Genomic DNA, 20,315 nt, shown 5'->3' on the forward strand with positions numbered 1-20,315 from the left:
TTCTACCATGCAGGCCTTTCCCGGGCTCCACAGGACTGGTCCAGGGGGATGGGCCATGGGACACAGACAAAGAAGCTGGCACCAATCACCGGCAGGCTCTAACATTCTAAACAACAGGCCCAACCAGGAAAGGCCCTCTTTCTGCTTTTATAAAGTTATCTTCCTGCTCCTGGCATCCTGCAACACTCCCCAGCCCCGCACATCCCATCCTGAACACAAGGGGCCTTGGCAGCCCTGGAGACGGAACTAGAGGGCGGGAAGAGGATGACAAGATCATCTAATCAGATTGACCCTCTGCCTTCAGGAAAGAGAAACGCTTCTTTTTGCAGATGGTTCAGGCTTAATTAAATTCAAAAAGGGTGTCTGAGACAGAACTCTGTACTAAATGCTTTGAAGGCCAAAAAGAATAAAAGCCTATAGTTCCAGCCCTCCTCAATAAGGAGAAACGGCTTCATCCAGCATCCCAGCTGAAGGCAGGCTCTGTGAAGTGCTTAGCACAGTGCCTCCTACGGGCTGTTGGAGTACGCACGATGGGGAGATGGGCTCTCCCAGCTGCAAGGAGGGGGGTTCTGAGAGCTTCCCGGAGAGATTCATTCATCTGTCACATATTTGGGGAGTTCCTACCATGCACCAGGCACTGTGAAAGGCATGGGGGGGCACTGGGCTGGGGGGCATTTCAGGCCAAGGAAGCAGTCTGTGCAAAGGGACGTGGTCCCACTCAGAAGCAGTGTGCTGCAAGTGGGAGCACGGGGTGGACTGGGACCAGGAGCCACCAGGGCAGTGGCGCATGTGCATTTCAGAGGAAGTTTCATGCAACACACTGCATGGGGGTGGCTCAGCTGGGGGCCACGAAGCCCAGGAGACAGCGGCTGGTATGAAGAGTGCTGGCCTGCCCTGGGGGCCAGGCCCACAGCCCCTCAGCTCTGACGCTGACATCAGAGACAGATCTGAAAGCAGCTTGGGCTTCTTCCCCACGTCAACCCCGGTCTTTTTCCCTGTGTCAACCCCCGTCTTCAAAGCTCTGAATTCAACGTTTGCACTTGGAAGTTTGTCCAAACTTCTTTGCAGTCTATTTCTGCTTTCAGCAGACAGCTCTTCTAAAATGCTGCCAAGCACTGTTCAGAGCCCAGGCTGTGGGATTTGAACTGCCAGGGTTCAAATCCTGCTGTCGGCTGTGTGGCCTTGGGCATGCTGTCTAACCTCTTTTGCAGTGAGGATGCTGATGATACCTACTCTGTAGGGTCAGCGTGAGGATGAGCTGGGATAACACAAGGAAGGTACACCGTACGCGCTCGCGAGGACGCAGCTGCTAAAAGTAGTAACAGCAGGGGGAACGCCAACTGGAGACACTGACTCCCGACTGTGTAGAAGGGGCCTGGCCTCTGTCATTGACTTCTAATACATTCCAAGGACGGGCCCCAAGGTCTGCTATTTTCCCAGCAGAGCCTCCTCTGCTTCTGAATCCCAGAGCCCAGGAATTGCCTGGAGTCCCAGTTCTCTCCTTGTTTGCATGATCGGATCCCATTGCTGGAGGGACAACTGGCACAAGAGAGGTCCAGAAGGTCCCCGGGGCTGCCTGCTGCGCACCCAATGGCCTAATGTCCCTCCATCCCAGCCCCCGAGAACAGCTAGCTGCAGGTGCCCTGAGGCCCCGCCTGGCCCTCCTGCAGGGGTGTCCCGGTCCCAGAGGCCTTACCTGAGCCAAGCTGCCCTCCGCCCTCTGCAGCACTTGCTGAGCAAGCTCCCTCTGGAGGCCCATGAATGTGCACAGGATCTGGCCCAGCCAGCGCATGGCCAACTGGTTCAGCTGTGGGAGCTCGGCCACTAGCAGGGAGTTGAGGGCCTGGTAAGTGTGTCGGGCCTCCTGCTCCTCGTATGTCACGCTGCCCACCTCCAACAGCTTCTCTTCCACCCTCTCGAAGTCCAGTAGTTTGTCCAGACGCTTCTTGATCAGGTTCTGAGGGCCAGCCAGGGCTTTAGCCAGGCTGCACAATGGCTGCCACACCAGGCCTTTCAGCCTCTGCTTCTGCGGGGAGAGGCGAGCTTGGGGTTGGGGAAGGAAGCGGCAGAGGCCAGGCACTGGGAGAAGGGGTTTTGGAGGGAGCTAGGACTGGGCTGTAGTCCCACCCCTGCCAACTCGCTGTGACTTCTTGCATGTTATCTAAACTTTCTGGGCCTCAATGTGCCCATCTGAACAATGGGGACAGTGCATGTATGAGCTTAGCAGAGGGCCTGGCACTTCCTAACATCTGTGCACAGCTCTTAAAAGATTTTGTAGAGAGGGGTGACAACAAACACAGTCTTTGGGGCTCAGATCACATCTTGCCACCGACCATCTGAATAACCTGGGAAGTCACCCTCTCTGATCCTCCACCTCTCACCTGCAGAATGGGACTCTTAACAGCATCTACCCCCTAAGCTGTGTTGTGAGGATTAATGGAGATGAAGAATGTAAAGGGCTGAGCAGCTTATCTGCCTGGCAGATAGTGAGGCACAGCAAACATCAGCTGGGGCTATTTTTATCAGTAAAATGCATTAATAATAATCTCCGCCCTGCTGACTACTCTGGGCGGTTATGGATACGACAGTCATATAAAGGGCCTGGCTTCTAAATATTATTCCTTTTTTTTTTTTTTTAAGATTTTATTTTTAAGTAATCTCTACATCCATCGTGGGGCTCGAATTCACACTGAGATCAAGAATTGCATGCTCTACTGACTTAGTCAGCCAGGAGGCCCCTAAATATTATTCTTTTTTTTTTTTCCTAAATATTATTCTTACCAGGCTCTGCCACCTGCCTCACAAAGAAAGGAGAAAGGAAAAGCTCCACTCACAAAGTATGGGAAGGCCTGGAGCTGGAGGTCTCTCATCAGGCTGCAGTACTGTACCACAGGCCCGCCAGGGATGTCCAGATCGTATTCCTGGGGCCTGAAGCAGAGGAAAGCCTGGACCCAGAGCAAATCAGAGACAGCCAATCAGGACCCATCATAGCCAGCTCACGCCCCCCGCCCCCCCGCCCCGCCCGGAAGAGGCTGTCCAGGTTCTCTGCACACCCACCATGACAGGGAAGCACTTAGCCTATTCCATCCTTGCACAACTTGGGTGATTAGAAAGTTCTTCCTGGCGCCTGGGTGGCTCAGTTGGTTGAGCGACTGCCTTCGGCTCAGGTCATGATCCCAGGGTCCTGGGATCGAGTCCCACATCGGGCTCCCGGCTCAGCGGGGAGCCTGCTTCTCCCTCTGACCCTCTCCACTCTCATGCTGTTTCTCTCTCACTCGCTCTCAAATAAATAAATAAATCTTTAAAAAAAAAAAAAAAAAGAAAGTTCTTCCTTAGACTAAACCAACATCTTTCTCCCTATTCCAGTGCTGCTCAAACTTCGTGTTTGCATAGCACCTCTGTGATTTTACTGCCATGTCTATATTCCACATATTCTATTAATAGCTGAAATCAACAAACCATTCCTATTTATATCAATGTATTTTTTAAAATCACCTTATGACACTACCATAATGGGAAAACCAGCAATAACTGCCACAAATAGGCATGTAAGAATAACTGCTATAAAAACAAACAATGTCATTAAGTTCTGTCTGGACATCCCTGCCTACAGAAGGCTCCCAGCCCAAGACTTGCTCTGCCTGTGTTAAAGACATACCAGCAAAAGCAGCTTCTCCTGCGCTCAGAGGATTAAAAGATGGAGTCACGTGCTTGCTGTGGGATTCCATGTCAACAACTGTGTTGTCACGAAAGCCTGCATCTGGGGGAACATAACCTAATACTTCCAAATATCTGTCCTACCCTGCAAAGCCAGATGGGTCTTCCACATGCCTCTGCTTTCTCTCTCATGGCTTCTCCATCCTCTCTTGCGCGGGCTCAGGGAGCCGCCCCTCCTGTCTCGCTGCACTGTAACAGGATCCTGCTGCCTTCTGCCGGGGGGGCCCAGGAAGGAGCCGGAACAAGCAGAGGCATCTGCCCCACACAGAGGGGCCTGCAACTACGGCCTCCTGCGTTTTCCACAACTCCCCTAAGACCACCCCAAATCCCATTATCCAAAGAGCCCATTATCATCTGACCAAGCTGCTTTGCGCAAATGGACATGACGGAAGACAAAACCACAGAAAAGGGACGGAGTGGATGGAATGAGTCAGCATCGATGACAACAGTGAAGGATTTTGGCACAAGGAAAATGATGTACCGGATGGCATGCAAACTGGTGTTCCTGTGGGCTGAATTCAGCCTGTAGAAATGTATTTTCTTGGGCCTGCATAGCATTTAGGTTTTCATTAAATTCGTTGCTCACGTGGACATACCATGAGATTTCATCTGAAAGGTTTTTTTTTCCCCCCCTAAAATCAGAACTGGCTATGCTGGGTCCACATTCCCAAACAGCAACAGCTTCTCCAAGCCAAGTAACAGCTGCCCCTTTCGATTTTATTCATCCATGCATTCAGTCAAATTCTAAATATCAGTATGTATTTAACTCTACTGAAAAGTTTCGTGAACAACCTGTTAGACATTAAGCCTTGGACACTTGCACATTTCACTCAATATTATTACCTGCCTGACTTTCTCAGGCACCTGAGTGTGTCACCTGCTCCAGGTGCCAGACTGGCACGGTCCCTCTGGAGGGCTCGGACCCCAGTGAATTTTAAGCCCACTCAGTGGGACCCTCACCCCCTGAGAGCTCAATGGGCTCAGAGGTTGTGGTCTGGGGAGTGCTTGCCTGTGGCCCTTCTTCTGACCCGCAGCCAGTGACCCGGTGACCTCTTCCCTTTGGGTTCCTGCAGCTGATGCGTTTGCCAGTTTGTCGGATGGGCCCCGCACGCCTCCTGCCTGGGGGACCCAGCCCAGCCCAACCATTATTAGGGGCAGGATCCTCACCTCCAGATTATCCAGGTAAACAGCCACGTTGTTCTTCATCTCGGTCACACACAGCGACACACAGTGGAACCTCTCTTCTAAATCATCAAATTCCTTGTCTTCTGTCTGAGAGGAGAGCGACATTTGTGAGAGCTGAGAATATCCATGCCCAGGGAGAGAAGGGAATAGCGTACGCCCACATCCCCGTCCCAGGCTCTCACTGGGAACCACCTTTACCACAGCCCTGCCCATCAGAGCCAGTTCCTCCAGCCCCAAAACTGAGTGGACCGGTTAGAGGCAGTGAGTGCTGCTTAATGGTTTTGTACTCAGATCATGGAATCAGATACACAAGCATCCGAGTCCTGGCTCCCTAGCTGTGTGACCTTGGGCAAGTGTTTCACCCTCCCTGAGCCTGTTTTTTCAGGTGCAAATGGGGTAATAAAAACACCTACTTTATTGTGTCGATCAAATAATGCCTGGGGTAGAGTAAGTACTCTATCACCCTGAGCTGCTCCTAGTGGCTTTTCCAAGCTGGTTCTTTGCTCAGACCCAGAGATTAGCTCTCCTATCTGCATACAAGGATACTCAGAGAAAGAGCACACAGGACGCAGTGGAGAGAGCCCTACCTGGCCCTTCAGAATCACGTGAGGGTGCCGACTCGGCCTCCTCCTGGCGATGCAGTGCTGAGAGGTTACTTTGGTCCCTTGGCGCCCGCCTCCTCATCTCTGAGAGGACTCTATGCCACCTGCCCCATCCACTGCCCAGTCCTGCCCCGTGGAACGGCTGGGATGCCACCCGTCCTCCACCTGTGCTCACCCTGGGCACGAGCCCCGCCTCCTGCTTCAGCAGCTGGCTCAGCCGGGTGGTCTTCTTGGAGAGGGTGTGCGTGTTGAGGCGGGCCAGCCGCTCCCGGAGGGTCAGCTGCTCCACTTTGGTGTACTTGGAGGCTGCACCAACAGAGGAGAGGGAAGGCACGGGGTCCAAAGCTGACCCAGGCAAGCAGGCATCCCGGACACCCCTGGCTAGGCGCCCGCTTGGGCCCTTTTCTCAAACATCAGCAGTACGCCTGTCTGAACGGCCGCTCGCAGAGGGAGAGCCCAGGTCTTGCTGCAAGGTGTGAGCCCTGGCTACACGGCTGCCCGCCTGCCCAACTTTGGCAAGGCGCCACTCGTTGGGCCTGTTTCCTCATTCATAAGTGAGACCAGCCACCTTATATGGTTGCTGGGAGGATCACATAAGATAGTGGGTCTGAATGTACTTTCTAAAGAACTCAGTGAGAGGTGAGTTGCGTGAGGCTCCTGGGCCAGTGTCATCCAGGCCAGGCTGGGAACCACACTCCCCTACTCGGGTGCAGGGCTTTCCACTGATCTGTCACCCCGGGCCTGAGTCTGAAAGCCAGCTCTGCCTCTCACCAGCTCTGGGATCTACAGCAAACGATTTAAGCTTTCATTTGACCTGACTGTGAGATGGCGCTACCAGGGACAGCCTCTGAGGGTGACCGTAAGGATCAAACCAGATAATGAATGAAAGATGTGTCACAGGAACGAAATTATCACTATTATACCATCTAGATCATGCAGTTGAGTTTGCTCTCCACTTGGGACGCTGCTTCATTTTCCAAACCTTTCTGTTTTGACAACCTGAGAGTTCCCCACCCACTAGTTGTCCTTCCCAAGGTGTATTTATATATACTTGGCCTCCTCCGTATTCATTTCTCTTCCACAGTATAGCAGCCATGTGGTTTGCATGGGACTGATCTCACTTTGGTTCAAAAGGTGGGTGCTAGCTGAGATAAGCCAATTCATAGAGTCCCAAACCCCTGGCCACAGTGATTGATACATAAGCCGGGCCCAAGCCAATTAGCTCATGGCATTCCCCTAACCATGGTAACTGGTTCAGGGTGAGCACATGACCCAAATGGGTCCTTTCAGAATGATGCTCCAATCTAATTTATGACTAAGGGGAGAAAGGCCCTGTCTTATCCTAGAGGGTATGGTGTGCAGATGTGAATCTTGGAATGGCAATAGTCATTTACTACTATGAGGGAAGCCAGCCTGAAGATGAAGCTGACACACAGTAAAGAGCAGAGATAAGAGAATTATTGGGAAATGGAGCCATCACCCTGATCAAACCCTACCTAAAGTCCATATTGCCTCTGGACTTGTGGTTACATGAGCCACTACATTTCCTTTATTAATGAAGATAGTTTGAAATGAGTGTTCTTGTAGCTGGAAGCATTCTCACTGATATAGTCCCTAAATTCCCCAAGTCCTTACCCACTTCCTTGCGCCTCTTGTACTCATTGATGTTGGTGTTCACGTCCTGGAGGGCAGAGACAGCCCTCTGAAGCACAGGGTAGGCACTGGCATCAGGGACTGTGTTCTCCAGGATTTTCTGCAGCAGCAATGGGTACTTGGTAATCCTCTGCAGAGGGATTACCAGTAAGAAACTGAGGCCAGAGGGCCCAGCTTGTGGCCTGAGGGAGAAGGCTGGCGTTAGGTAGGGAAAGCCCACCATTTCGGGCAACAGGAGTCCTGGACTCTAGGCCCAGCTCTGCCTTTTAACTCACTGTGTGCTCTCAGGCAAGTCACCCTCCTTACATGGTTCTCAGTTTCCTCATCTGTAATGCATGAGGTCTAGATGCTAGACAGGCACGGCTAGTTCTCATTGTACCCCTTTTCTGGGCCCTGGTTTCTCATCTGTACTAAATGCAATGGTCAGTTCTGTCCTCTGCTTCCTTGGCCTCTCAGCAGCAGACACAGCTGACTAGTCCCTGCTCTTAAAACACTTCCTTCTTTTGGCCCCAGAGATGCCCTTCATCCTGCTTTTCCTGCTCCATGGGCCATTCTCTTGGCCTCCTCTGCTGGCCTCGCTCCAATGCCAGAGCGCCCTGGGCCTTCCCTCCCCTCCACTCACTCTCTTACTGACTTCATTTAGTCTGATGGCTTTAAACACAGCCCCATACCCAGACCTCTGTTTCCAGCTTCTGTCCCGAGCTCCAGACTCACACAGTCAACTGCCTGTGTGACATGTCCATGGCTATGTCCCAAGCACAACTCTGTATGCTGGACATCCATTTGAGATTTCATTCAGTAAAATGGTTCTGTGGCTTTAAAAGTTGAAAGTTTAAAAAAATAATCACAGGAACTTTATATGTTTATAGAGATGCATTTAAATTATTTAAGGGTAGGGCGCCTGGGTCACTCAGTCGGTTAAGCATCTGCTTTCGGCTCAGGTCATGATCCCAGGGTCCTGGGATCGAGTCCTGTGTCAGGCTCCCTGCTCTCCAGGGAGTTTGCTTCTCCCCCTGCTCCTCCTCCCACTTGTTCTCTCAATCTCTCTCTCAAATAAATAAAATCTTAAAAAAAAAAAAGGTATTTTTTTAAAAAATGTAGTTAATGGTAAAAAGTCATGATGTCTATTATTTGTCTTTAAACAGTTTAGCATAAAAATAGATGAAGCAAAATATTAATACTGGTTAATTTTAGGTAGTGGTATATGTTTGTTACATTCTATTTTACTCCAGGTGTGAAAATTTTCACTAAAAAAAAGTAAAAAATAAAACAAAACACAAGAATGAGTAGTGTCAAGATCCCCTCCAGATGCACTATTCGATGAATGGATGACTTTTTCCAGTCCCTTTCTTGTTGATATCAGGGATTTGCAGAAAAACTACCCAAATCAATGGCATCTGGGAATAGGCTCCCACAGTTTTCCCTTGATCATGACCAGAAGCCCTCAGACCTGCCTTTCAAGAAGCCCACGAGGGTTTCAAGTCTCAGTGTCTAAGCATGCCTCATCCAAGAAGACTCACAGATGCTGCTCACAGCCCTTCTCTGGCCCCTCTCCATGGTACCCTTGCCTCTTGCTCTTCCTCCTAAGGAAATATTTCCAGACCAAATGTCCAGGAAAGATCAGTCATGAGGCTAAGAATAGGTAGAGCAGGTGGGTGCCCTCTCATTAGCTGCGGGGGGCTGTGGGGGAGGCAAAGGTAGGATTACCTGTCAGGACATGCCTAGTTGACCATCTGCTCTCACCACGGGTTTCCTAGCACTTGGCTGACCACAGGCAGGGGAGATGGAAAAAGTCACCAGATATTTGCAAAACTCTGTCCTCTGGGCTTACTTTCCATGGGAAAGGGCCAACTGCCTCATGGGAACAACTGTCCACAAATAAGAGCACAGGGCATCTTCAAAGAGAGGATCACAGCTCTTCTCCACAATTATCAAGGAGTCATGATAGAATTACAGCAGCCTTTTATGATTACAGCTTTTCTAAGGTAATCTGAAGGAAAAAAAAAAAATATATATATATATATATATATATATATTTTTTTTTTTTTTAAAGTAGGCCCAACAGGGGGCTAGAACTCACAACCCTGAGTTCAAGACCTGAGCTGAGATCAAGAGTCAGATGCTTAAGTGACTGAGCCACGTAGGCACCCCTGGAGAAAATTTTTTAAGTGGCCTTTCAAACAGGCAACAAAAATTGAAAGATAATCCCCCACCCCCAAAAAAAGGAGAGGGGAAGGGAGGGGAGGGGAGGAGGGGAGAGGAAAGACCAAAGCAAAGCAAAGCAAAGCAAAGCAAAGCAAGACAGATAATCCCCAGAGCTGGGTGGGTATGCGGAGACAGGCCCGCTTACATTTTCTCAGTGGGGGCCGTGATTGGTAAGATCTTTTTAAAGAGCAGTTTGGCAATTTGTAAAATGTACAAATCCTTTGCTCCATCAGTCCCACTCCAGAAATCTACCCACAGAAATGTCAACTCAAGCGAGCAAAGATAAAGGCAGAAGTTACCAGCAACTCTACTTATCACAGTGAAAAACTGCAAACAAGCCAGATACCATCAGCAGAGGGTTGGTTAAACCACCGTAGTCTGTGAGCTGCCTTGGAAAGGAACTCTGTGCAGCCATTAACAAGAACATGGTAGAACTATTCCTAGTGTTGTGAAAAGATATTCATAGCCATAGTTAGGTGAAAAAGTTGCTGGGGCACCTGGGTGGCTCAGTCAGTTAAGCGTCCGACTCTTGACTTCAGCTCAGGTCATGATCTCAGGGTCCCGGGATCGAGCCCCATGTCGGGCTCCCTGCTCAATGGGGAGTCTGCTTCTCCTTCTTCCCCTGTCCCTCTCCCCTGCTTGTGTCCCCCCTCAAATAAATTTTTTAAAAACTTAAAAAAATAAAATAAAATGAACGAAGATTGCCCATAAAGGAAAACAAAGATTATTTGCCTTCCCCAAACACTGCCTCAGCCGTCATTCTGAGATAGTGGGTGCTTTGTGCGGGACCGATCAGCCTCTGCAGGGCAGCCTCTTCCCCACTGATAGCTGCAGAGCTTCCTGCCTACTGCAAGGGCAAGCCTTTGATCCCCTTGGCCCGCAGGTGGGAGCTGCAGTAAGAGACAGGATAAACTGAACACCCTACCCACTCACCCACCCAAATAAAAGGGTAGCAGGCAGCATGCATTTTGGAATCACAAAGAATCCGATTAGTCTCATCCATCCTAACTGGATAAGAAGAACCACTTACAAGAACCACTTACTACTGGTTGGTCTGGTGATTCTAGTCGGCTAAGCTCCAGAAACAATCCCATGATCATAAGCACAAGAAGGCCAGGATTACTGTTTCAAGAGAGAGGAGATAGAAAGCGATGCTGGCAGGAAGAATGACATTCCTGGGGCAACATTAGACCAGGGGCTCTCATCGAGGGCACGGTGGAAACTTGCAGGCACTGGGCTGCTCCAGGCACTTAGTGGGCAGGGACCAGGGCAGCAGCCATCTGCAAGGACTAAGCACTAGAGTGCTAAGTCTCCTAGGTCCCTCTGGATGCGCACAGGCTGAATGAATGCCTCAAAATGTGCTGCAATTGCAAGAGCGGAGATGTTTTTGTGACACTCCGACTCCATCCAGTCACTTACCACAGCACTGCAAATTATGATGATGCTACCTTTCATAAACAAGACCCAGATCATCTACTAGAACATCATACGTCCTACTTCCTTACTTCCTCTGCCCCCCAGAGCGTAATGTTATCCCTATGTCATTTATGTTGTTGTTTGCTGCTTCTTATCATGCACAAGTAGGTCAAATTTGCTCTCATTGCTACTTGTCATTCTAGGGCACGCACATTCTCTGTTCTTTTTTGATACGCGTTACATGGAATGGCTTCTGACTCTTCTTTCCTTGAATCCAAGCTTATTTATTATGTGTAGGTGCCAGCGTCTGATTCCTTCATTAGGTCTTCCAGGGTAGTGGTGCCCAAACATTGGCACACTGAAATACATTATGACTTTACTAGACATTATTTTCCTTTTACTTCTTTTTATTACAGTTAAGCCATTAAATTTTCTTTCCAGTTCCATATACAGGTAGGATATTTATATGTATTTTGAGACTGTATGTCAGGATAATAATTTAATGTTTGTTATAAAAAAGGAGCATTGAGGAGCACCTGGGTGGCTCAGCTGGTTGAATGTCAGGCTCTTGATTTTGGCTCAGGTCATGATCTCAGGTCATGAGATTGAGCCCTGCATCGGACTCCGTGATGGGCGCGGAGCCTCCTTAAGATTTTCTCTCTCCCTCTCATTCTGTCCCTCTCCCCTACCCCTCACTCCCTCTCTTAAAAAAAAGAGTGGGGGTGCCTGGGTGGCTCAGTCAGTTAAACGTCTGCCTTCGGCTCAGGTCATGATCCCGGGGTCCTGGGATCGAGCCCCGCGTCAGTCTCCCTGCTCAGCGGGGAGCCTGCTTCTCCCTCTGCTGCTCCCCCTGCTTGTGCTCTCTCTCTCTCAAATAAACACTTAAAAAAAAAAAAAAGGAAAAAAAGGAGCATTGAAACCACTAGAGCCGAGAGCCACAGTGTGGTTTCAGAGAAATACAACCCCTGCCTAGTCAAGACAAGGATCATAGCGGGGGTTTACAGAGTGTCACTTGGGTACAATTGAGTCCAAACCCCCATGAGGTATAGTTATCACTCCCCCTTTACACATAAGGAAACCAGGTTCTGAGTCATGAAACGGCTCTGCTCAGGTGAGATAGGGGCACAGCCGGATTCGCCACTGGGCAGTGTGGCACCAGAGCCCATGGAGGCCAGGCTGGTCTGGCCGGGAAAGCCCAGAGTGTGGAAGGCGTGACAAACCGCAGCCTCTGTGCCAACCAGGGCCCCCCAACACTGCTTCTAACATGTCTGAGCTAGATGCCAGTATTTGGCACCTGGGAGATGTTATATCAAAGTTTCTGACTTCTTTTGAAAAATCAGAGGCTCCAGCCACACTGGACTCATATTCCTACATGGCAATTGAAGCGGATGGTTTGTAAAATAGGGCTGTAATTACTCTGCTCACAGTATGCACACCCTTTGTTGTGGTGGCTGCTGTATCCACTTTGAATAGGACCCCGAAGCCCCTCCCCTTGAGAAGAAGGGTCTATTTTTCCACCCCTTCATTCTGTCACAGAATGTCAATTCCCAGCCAAGACCTCCAAAGGCCTTCCCCTGTCCTCCACCTCGCTTTTCCCTCCCTCCTGCTCTCTCCCTGTCTCAACCCTGTGACCACCATGTGAGCAAGCCTGGGCCACCTGCCAGATGATGAGAGGCTGTATGGCCAGAGCTGAGTCAGCTCACATGTCTCAGATACACGAGAGAGCCCAGCCAAGATCAGCAAAGCTGACCTACAGCTGATCACAGGCATGTGAAGGTGCTCAGCCAGGGCTAGAAGAATCGTTTACTGAGCCCGGCTATATTGCTAACGTGCAGGAGAGTGAGCCAAATAGATGTCTGTCTTAAGCCGTTCTGTTTTGGGGCAGTCTGTTACACAGCGAAAGCTACTTGATAGAGCAAACATCAGCAGAAGCAGGGCTGCAGCTGCCCTCTACACAGGGTCTGTTGGCTCTGGTTGGCCACAGTCTACACTGCTCCCTTTTGCCCCACACGTGCCACCGGGCTTCCCTCATTTTCGTTACCTGCCTCTCTCATATTGACATGTATTTAGTGACCCTTGCAAAAGCCTAAATTTGTAAGACTCTCGGAAGGATGAATCAAAGGGGGAAGTGAATGTAGTTTTTTGGGGGGTAGAGGGGGCCAGGACATGGGTAACTTAAAAGGAGGCTTCAGGAGGTTGAGGGGATAGGCAAGGGAGAGGAGGAGGGGAGATAGCAGGAGCTCCCACAGGAGATAACATCATCTTCAAAGATCTAAATCTACAGTCTTTCTCTTGAGTGTAAAGGGAATGTCTAAATAAGATAAAATAATAGTAGCCTCTCATCCTCCTACACTATTCTGATTTCCAGAAAATGACCTTCATCTATCTCCATTTGGGGAGCTTGTCCTGGGGAAGATAGAAGCCTTTTTGAAACAGAAAAGAAGCAGAACAATTCCAGGCAAGGAAATATAAACGACTCTTAAATATACAAAGAAATGACCAACTTTAATCATGAGAAGTAAATGCAAAAGGAAACCACACTGAGACACCATCTGTCACCTCTTTCAGTTGCAAATATTCTAAAGTTTAATGACACACTCTGGTGAGGCTATGAGGAAACAGACATGCACACCTTGCTCATGGTATAGCTTTTATAGAAGGAAATTTTGCTATATTAGCAAAATTATCCAAACATACTTTCTTTGACCTAGAGAGTCTATGACTGGACATTCACCTTACAGAAACCCTTGCACCTGTGGGGCACCTGGGTGGCTCAGTTTGTTGAGCATCCAGCTCTTGATTTTGGCTCAGGTCATGATCTCAGGGTCATGAGACCAAGCCCCGCATTGAGTTCCACGGTAAGCATAGAGTCTGCTTGAGATTCTCTCTCCCTCTCCCTTTGTGCACACTCCCCCCACTCATGCACACACTCTCTCTCTAAAATAAATAAATAAAACCTTAAAAAAATATTTGCACTTGAGTAAAATGACATATGCTCATGAATAATCACTGAACACTATCTGTAATCTCCAAAGAAAAGAAGCACATCAATGTCCATTAATAGAGACCAGTTAAATAAACTGGGAAGCAGCCATGTGGTGGCAGAACATGCTGTTCAAAGGCTCACACATGTATGTATTGAAATGGGAAGATGTCCAAGATATATGGTAAGTGGAAAAAAGATACAAACGTTCTCTAAAAAGGCAGTAAAATGAGAGCATGTATTTGTATTTGCTTCTATATGCATAGAGGAACTCTGTAAAGATTCACAAGCAATTTACAAGTGGTTAGCTTGACTTTGGGGCTGAGAGTAGTATTTGGGTAGATGAAGGGACAGGATTAGACAGGACATGACAGGATTGTGCTGCATAAATTTGGATGTTTTAAAGATTCTGAACTACGTAACTGTTCTCCATTCAAAATTTTATTTAAAAAATATCTGTTCTACATATCTCTATCTAGAGCTTCTACCCACTGGTGCTAGCTCTGGGTGGTGAGGCCAGCCAGGGCAGCTTTGATCCCATTTCATGGGGCAGTTTTCAGCTCTCTGCGGAGAGGCCTTCCGAGGTGATCTGAACCTGCCTCATGCCACTGTGCCTACAGCATGTGGTTCCCCCCCAGCTCACCACCCTTCCCTTGGGAGACATGAGTGCTGTCCACCAAACGTTTCTGCTTTTCCACCTCTGGACACCCAGGCAGGGTGGCACACCCTGGCCTCTGGGCAGTTGGACAAAGTCATGGGATTTGTTCTGGCCCATGAATTATGAGAAGTGATGAACATCCTTTCTGGTCTGAAGCACCTGATTACTAGCATCAGACCCCCCAAAGCTCTCTCTCTCTCTTTTTAAGGATTTTATTTATTTATTTGAGAGAGAGAGAGAAAGTGAGAGAGAGCATGAGAGGAGAGAGAGTCAGAGGGAGAAGCAGACTCCCCGCTGAGCAGGGAGCCCAATGTGGGTCTCCATCCCAGGACTCCAGGATCATGACCTGAGCTGAAGGCAGTCGCTTAACCAACTGAGCCAGCCAGGCGCCCCACCACCCCCGGAGCTCTCTTGCCCTTTGCCACAGTTACTGGCAATAATCCAGAGAGTGGCTGCTCTCTGGAGTGAGGATGGCACAGAGAAGAGCCTCAGGTCACCCGCACTGGAGCACAGGAAGGTATAAACCTCTGTTACTGGAAGCCACCGAGAGTCGGGAATTGTGTGTCTCTGCAGCCTGATCTGACTGAGACACTCCTGCAGCAGCATGAGCCGCACCAAGGAGGGGTGGGACCTGGACAGCTCCTGACCCCAGGGTCAATGGCAGCAGGGGGGGGGGCGAGCTCACTGGTCTGCTACTCACAGCACTGCCTCGATGATGCTCTGAATCTCTCGCTGCAGCTCTGGCTCCCTCCGGTAGGTGTCAAGCAGCAGCAAGGCCTGGTCGTAGCTAGCACAGTACACTTTGTAGACTCGCTCCAACTCTTCGTGGCATTCCAGGAATAAGTTACCTGATGGTGCAAAAGCAATAAGGAGCCCTCAAAGGCATGTCTGCACGTCCCCTCACTTGGGACATGGAGGTGGTGAGTGAGACAGCTAAGCCCTCAGCTCGGGAGGGAGACTAGACTGATAGGCCCAACCAGTTCCGTCACTCTGGGCAAGTTACCTCTTCTTCCTGAGTTTCCATGTTTTCATCTCATTTCAAAAGGCTGCCATAAGAATTATGTGACAGAATGATGCAGAGCTCAGGCTGGTGCCCTGGGAGTCTTAATAAAGTGTAGCGATATTTACGGCAATAATATTCATAATTCTTATATTTGTACAGAGCTTCACAGTTCACAAAACATACTCATTGTATCTTTACAATCACCCTGTGTGGCCAGTACAACTTCAAACCCCTGGTCTACAAAGACACCCTCGAGTAGAGCACAGGTAGTCACAAGCATGGACCGGGAGTCAGAGAGAACTAGGAACAGATCTCCAGCCAACCCCTCCCCTGGGGCATAACCGAGGGCAAGCACTTGACCTCCTGGACTCTCCATTTCCTCATCCATAGATCGGAATAAAAATAGTATTCACCTCCAAGTGTTTTTCTGTTAGGACTAAATCAAATAATGCATGTAAAAATACCTGACGCAAACTTTACTCAAGAGATATTTACCAACTGCTTATTTATGGATTATACGCCAGGCACTCTTCTACGCTCTGTGAACAAAACAAAAGCCCCTGCCTGATGGAGCTTACGTTCTCGTGGCGAAGCCAGACAATAAGTAAATACATTACATATGTCAGAATGTGATGATACCAAGAATCAAAACAAAGCATTAGAAAGTAGAAGATCTATGTAAGGAAGGCCTCCATGAAGATGTGCATGTTTATCAGAGACCAGAAGTACCTGGCCCTGGGCATGCAGACTGGAGGCAGCACTCCAGGCCAATGGAAGGAAAATGCAAAGGGCTTTAAGCCTGAGGCAGGAGCGCACTTGGCATAAGGGCAACAGGAGGAAGGCAAGAATAGCCAGAGCAGAGTAAACAAGGGCACAAAGCAGAGAAAATAAAGAAGAAACTGCAGACAGATCACACAGGGCCTCAAAGTAGGTAGGTAAGATGGAGTAGTGTTTGGATTTTATTCTAATGGTGTCAGGAAGCAACCAGAGGGGTTTGGGCAGGGATGATCTGCTTTCTGTTTTAAATCGATCACTCTAGTACTCAATTTCAGCAGCACATATATGAAAGTTAGAATAATATGGAGAAGATTAGTGTGATCCCCTCACAAGAATAATAGGCAAATCTGTGAAGCATTCCATATTTTTATTTTTTATTTATTTTTTAAAGATTTCATTTATTTATCTGACAGAGAAAGAGAGAGCACACAATCAGAGGGAGCTGCAGAGACAGAGGGAGAAGCAGGCTCCCCACTGAGCAGGGAGCCTGATGTGGGGACTTGATCCCAGGACCCTGGGATCATGACCTGAGCCAAAGGCAGATGCTTAACCAACTGAGCCACCCAGGCGCCCCACATTCCATATTTTTAAATCAGAAATTTATAAGATTGGTTACCTGCAGCAGGTGGATGGGATAGGGTGGAAAGAATGAGGGAATGGGATAGGGTAGTAGGGATGAGAAGTGAGCATGGATTGGATGGACTGGAATTGTAGGTATCAGTATGAGCTCATGTTTTTAAATATATAAATACAGAGATAGATAGATAGATATAGAAAGAAATGTAGGGCGCCTGGGTGGCTCAGTTGGTTAAGCAACTGCCTTCGGCTCAGGTCATGATCCTGGAGTCCCAGGATCGAGTCCCGCATCGGGCTCCCTGCTCGGCAGGGAGTCTGCTTCTCCCTCTGACCCTCCCCCCTCTCATGTACTCTCTCTCATTCTCGCTCTCTCAAATGAATAAATAAATCTTTAAAAAAAAAAAAAAAAAAAAAAAAAGAAAGAAATGTAGATAAGTGTATATGCATACATTAGTGTGTGTGTGTGTGTGTGTATTTCCCAGCTCTATTACCTGAGAGGGCCTAGGAACAATGACATCCCAGGGGCAAAGAGCACACTTACAGCCTAGAGCTTGGTGTCTAAATACTATTCCCCGCAAATAGGAACCAGGGCTCCTAGGAGAAATGGTTGATTCCAAGGATGGGGCAGGGAAATACGAGATGAGCCAGGAACATCCTGTGGTGTCAGAAAATAAGAATGTGCTCAAAAATTGTTGGAGGCATACCAAAAGGACACAGGAACCAACTTGAAGGAGTTCTCAATGGCCAACACTGGTACAATTTGAACAAGAAAATAAATAATGATAGTACTGGATTCTGACTCATGGAATAAAGTAAATGTTTAAGAGTCCATAGTGTCATAAATAAATAATTGAACAAATGAATGGGCATGAAGGGACAGTTCTTGCTTATAGAAAAATTGCAATTAATAAAGGTAGAAGTGGGCGCCTGGGTGGCTCAGTTGGTTGAGCGACTGCCTTCGGCTCAGGTCATGATCCTGGAGTCCCGGGGTCGAGTCCCGCATCGGGCTACCTGCTCAGCAGGGAGTCTGCTTCTCCCTCTCCTGCTCCCCCCCTCTTGTGCTCTTTCTCTCTCTCACTCTCTCTCTCAAATAAATAAATAAAATCTTAAAAAATAAATAAATAAATAAAGGTAGAAGGAATAAGTGAAATTGAAATTACCATGAGAATACCAGTAATAATTATTGCGGGCAAGAACCACTGATGGATGCTAAAACTAATGGGTAAAAGTTAGAAATGAATTATGACATTTGCATAATATCAAAGTTTTTCTCCATAAGCTATTTATTAATAACAAGTGGGAAAAATAGTAACTTTATAGTGGAAAAACACAGAAGATATTACCTTCTATCAACCATGTGATCAAAATTAACATTATTCTAAGTAATAACATATAGCAACATCACATGCCCCTGTTCTGAGGCACTAAGAAGGACAGGACAGTGGCTATATTGCCAAAAATGTACAATGTCAATTTAAGAATGAAAATAATTTTAATTTCATAGATATATAAAATGTTTATAAAATATGCACTTTTATAATTTATAAAATATAGATTGTACATAAACTTTTATAAAATCTATAAAATCATTTTAATTTTAGTAACTTCAAACTTCAAACTGAGGGATATACTACAAACCTGGCTCAGACTCTTCAGAAGTGTTATGGTCACAAAAGACAGACAGACTAAAGAAGCCAAGAGAACATGCAATAAAATGAACTGTGGTAACCTAGATTGGATCCTGGGCCAGAAAAAAGACATTTGTAGGAAAGCAGGCAAAATGTGAATAAGGTCTTTAGAGTTAATAGTGTTGCAATAATGTTAATTTCCTGGTATCAACAATTGTACGATGGATATCTGAGATGTTAAAGTTAGGGAAAGCTAGATCAAGGGTTATATAGGACCTCTGTACTATTTTTGCCACTTTCCTATAAATCTAAAATTACTTTAAGATTAAGAAAGTTTAAAAAGAACTTTGAAGACATTATGCTAAGTGAGAGCCAAACACAAGAGGACAAATACTGTATGATTCCACTTCTATGAGTTTACCGAGAGTGGGACTATATGAGAGTTCCCTGTACATTCTACTTACTTTGTCTGTAATCCTAAAAGCACTCTAAAAAGTAAAGTCTATTAATTTAAAAAAAAAAAAAGATCTATACTATGTTGAGACTAAACTAGGGGTCAAAAGTGGTTACAGGAATGGCTGTTAGAACACTACCTCAACTATCCATAAGAGTCTTTGGTTGTCCATCCAGGGGGAAGTGGTGAGGATAAAGAGAAATGTGTTAGCCATTCAAAAGGGGGTGGGGAGCTGTGGACCACAGGAAACCCAGCAGACCCTACTGCCTGCTGAAGCTACAGGCTGGCCTCTGACTTGGACCAGACCTCGTCAGACACATGGGATGGTGCGTAGCCCAGTGTGGTCCAGCTTGCAGCCACCCAGTACTTCTTTTCCTCTTGCCTAATGGTCACAGACCAGGCTAAACAAGTCACAGTAGTGGAAAAGTTACTCTCAGCATCAAAAGAATACCTGTAGCTGGGATGAATCAGAAAGATGAGAAAGAGAGTCAAGATGGTCAAGAGTTAGGGCTCTTGACTCTGCCTGGTCAAGCTGTGTGACCTTGAGGAAATAAATTACTGAACTTTGCTGAGCCTCCGGTTTTTCTTTAGTAAGATAGAGACAGTAATAATAGTAATCAACAAGTCACAGCACTGTGAGAATGAAAGAGCTAGTCCGTGTTACTCAGAGTCGCGGCTGGCACGTTTCAAAGAGGCAGAAACTGAGGCTCAGAGACACGAAGGAACTGGTGGGTGGCAGAGCCTTGCCAGTCAGACTCCAAACCATTAGACCCGCACCGCCCAGATGCAGTAGTCACCAGCTACACGTGGCCTTTGGGCACTTGAAATACGAGAATCTAGACTGTGAGGTGCTGTCAGTATAAAAGACACTGGATTTCCAAGACTTAGTACAAAAAAAGAAGTAAAGTATCTCATGAATAATTTTTACATTGATTACATGTTGAAATATTAGTTTGGACATACTGGGATAAATCAAATATAATCATTAAAATTAATTTCACCTGCTTCTTTAATTTTCTAAATGGAGCTACTTAAAAATTTTCAATGAAATGTGTGGCTCGAATTACATTTCTATTGGACTGCACCATGGTGCCTTCTGGTGAGACAACCCGGGGTCGATACTCCTGTGAATGTCAGAGTTGTGTTGGACTCATTCGAAAGGACAAGGGACCTAAGTCACCTGGGAGGAAAAAAAGCCTGTTAAAGACAGCCATGCCTAGGGGCACCTGGGTGGCTCAGTCGGTTAAGCGTCTACCTTCGGCTCAAGTCATGATCCCAGGGTCCCGGGATGGAGCCCTGCGTCTGGTTCCCTGCTCAGCGGCAAGCCTGCTTCTCCCTTTCCCACTCCCCCTACTTGTGTTCCCTCTCTCGCTGTGTCTCTCTGTCAAATAAAAATAAAACATCTTTAAAAAAAAAAAAAAAAAAGACAGCCATGCCTGAGGTCCAAAAATCTTTTAA

The 20,315-nt window shown here is 47.5% G+C and overlaps 1 protein-coding gene and 1 non-coding gene across 6 annotated transcripts in view; one reads left to right on the forward strand and one right to left on the reverse strand.

Annotated features, from left to right (window-relative positions):
• ARHGEF37 (Rho guanine nucleotide exchange factor 37) overlaps nucleotides 1-20,315 on the reverse strand; it is a 49,809-nt gene that overhangs the window by 10,834 nt on the left and 18,660 nt on the right. For all 5 annotated transcript variants that reach the window (XM_021700784.1, XM_021700810.1, XM_044917153.1 and 2 more), the window contains 6 exons: nucleotides 15,120-15,267; nucleotides 7,140-7,339; nucleotides 5,680-5,810; nucleotides 4,885-4,989; nucleotides 2,835-2,945; nucleotides 1,697-2,026 (listed from right to left, as the gene is read on the reverse strand). In XM_021700784.1, coding sequence (XP_021556459.1) covers nucleotides 1,697-2,026; nucleotides 2,835-2,945; nucleotides 4,885-4,989; nucleotides 5,680-5,810; nucleotides 7,140-7,339; nucleotides 15,120-15,267 — 1,025 coding nt within the window. The remainder of the gene's footprint in view (nucleotides 1-1,696; nucleotides 2,027-2,834; nucleotides 2,946-4,884; nucleotides 4,990-5,679; nucleotides 5,811-7,139; nucleotides 7,340-15,119; nucleotides 15,268-20,315) is intronic.
• Nucleotides 16,461-16,568, forward strand: LOC123325398. The gene has a single exon (XR_006540407.1). It is a non-coding gene; the product is annotated as a U6 spliceosomal RNA (small nuclear RNA).

This window comes from Neomonachus schauinslandi, chromosome 7, assembly GCF_002201575.2.
Source record: "Neomonachus schauinslandi chromosome 7, ASM220157v2, whole genome shotgun sequence".
Lineage (NCBI taxonomy): Eukaryota > Metazoa > Chordata > Mammalia > Carnivora > Phocidae > Neomonachus > Neomonachus schauinslandi.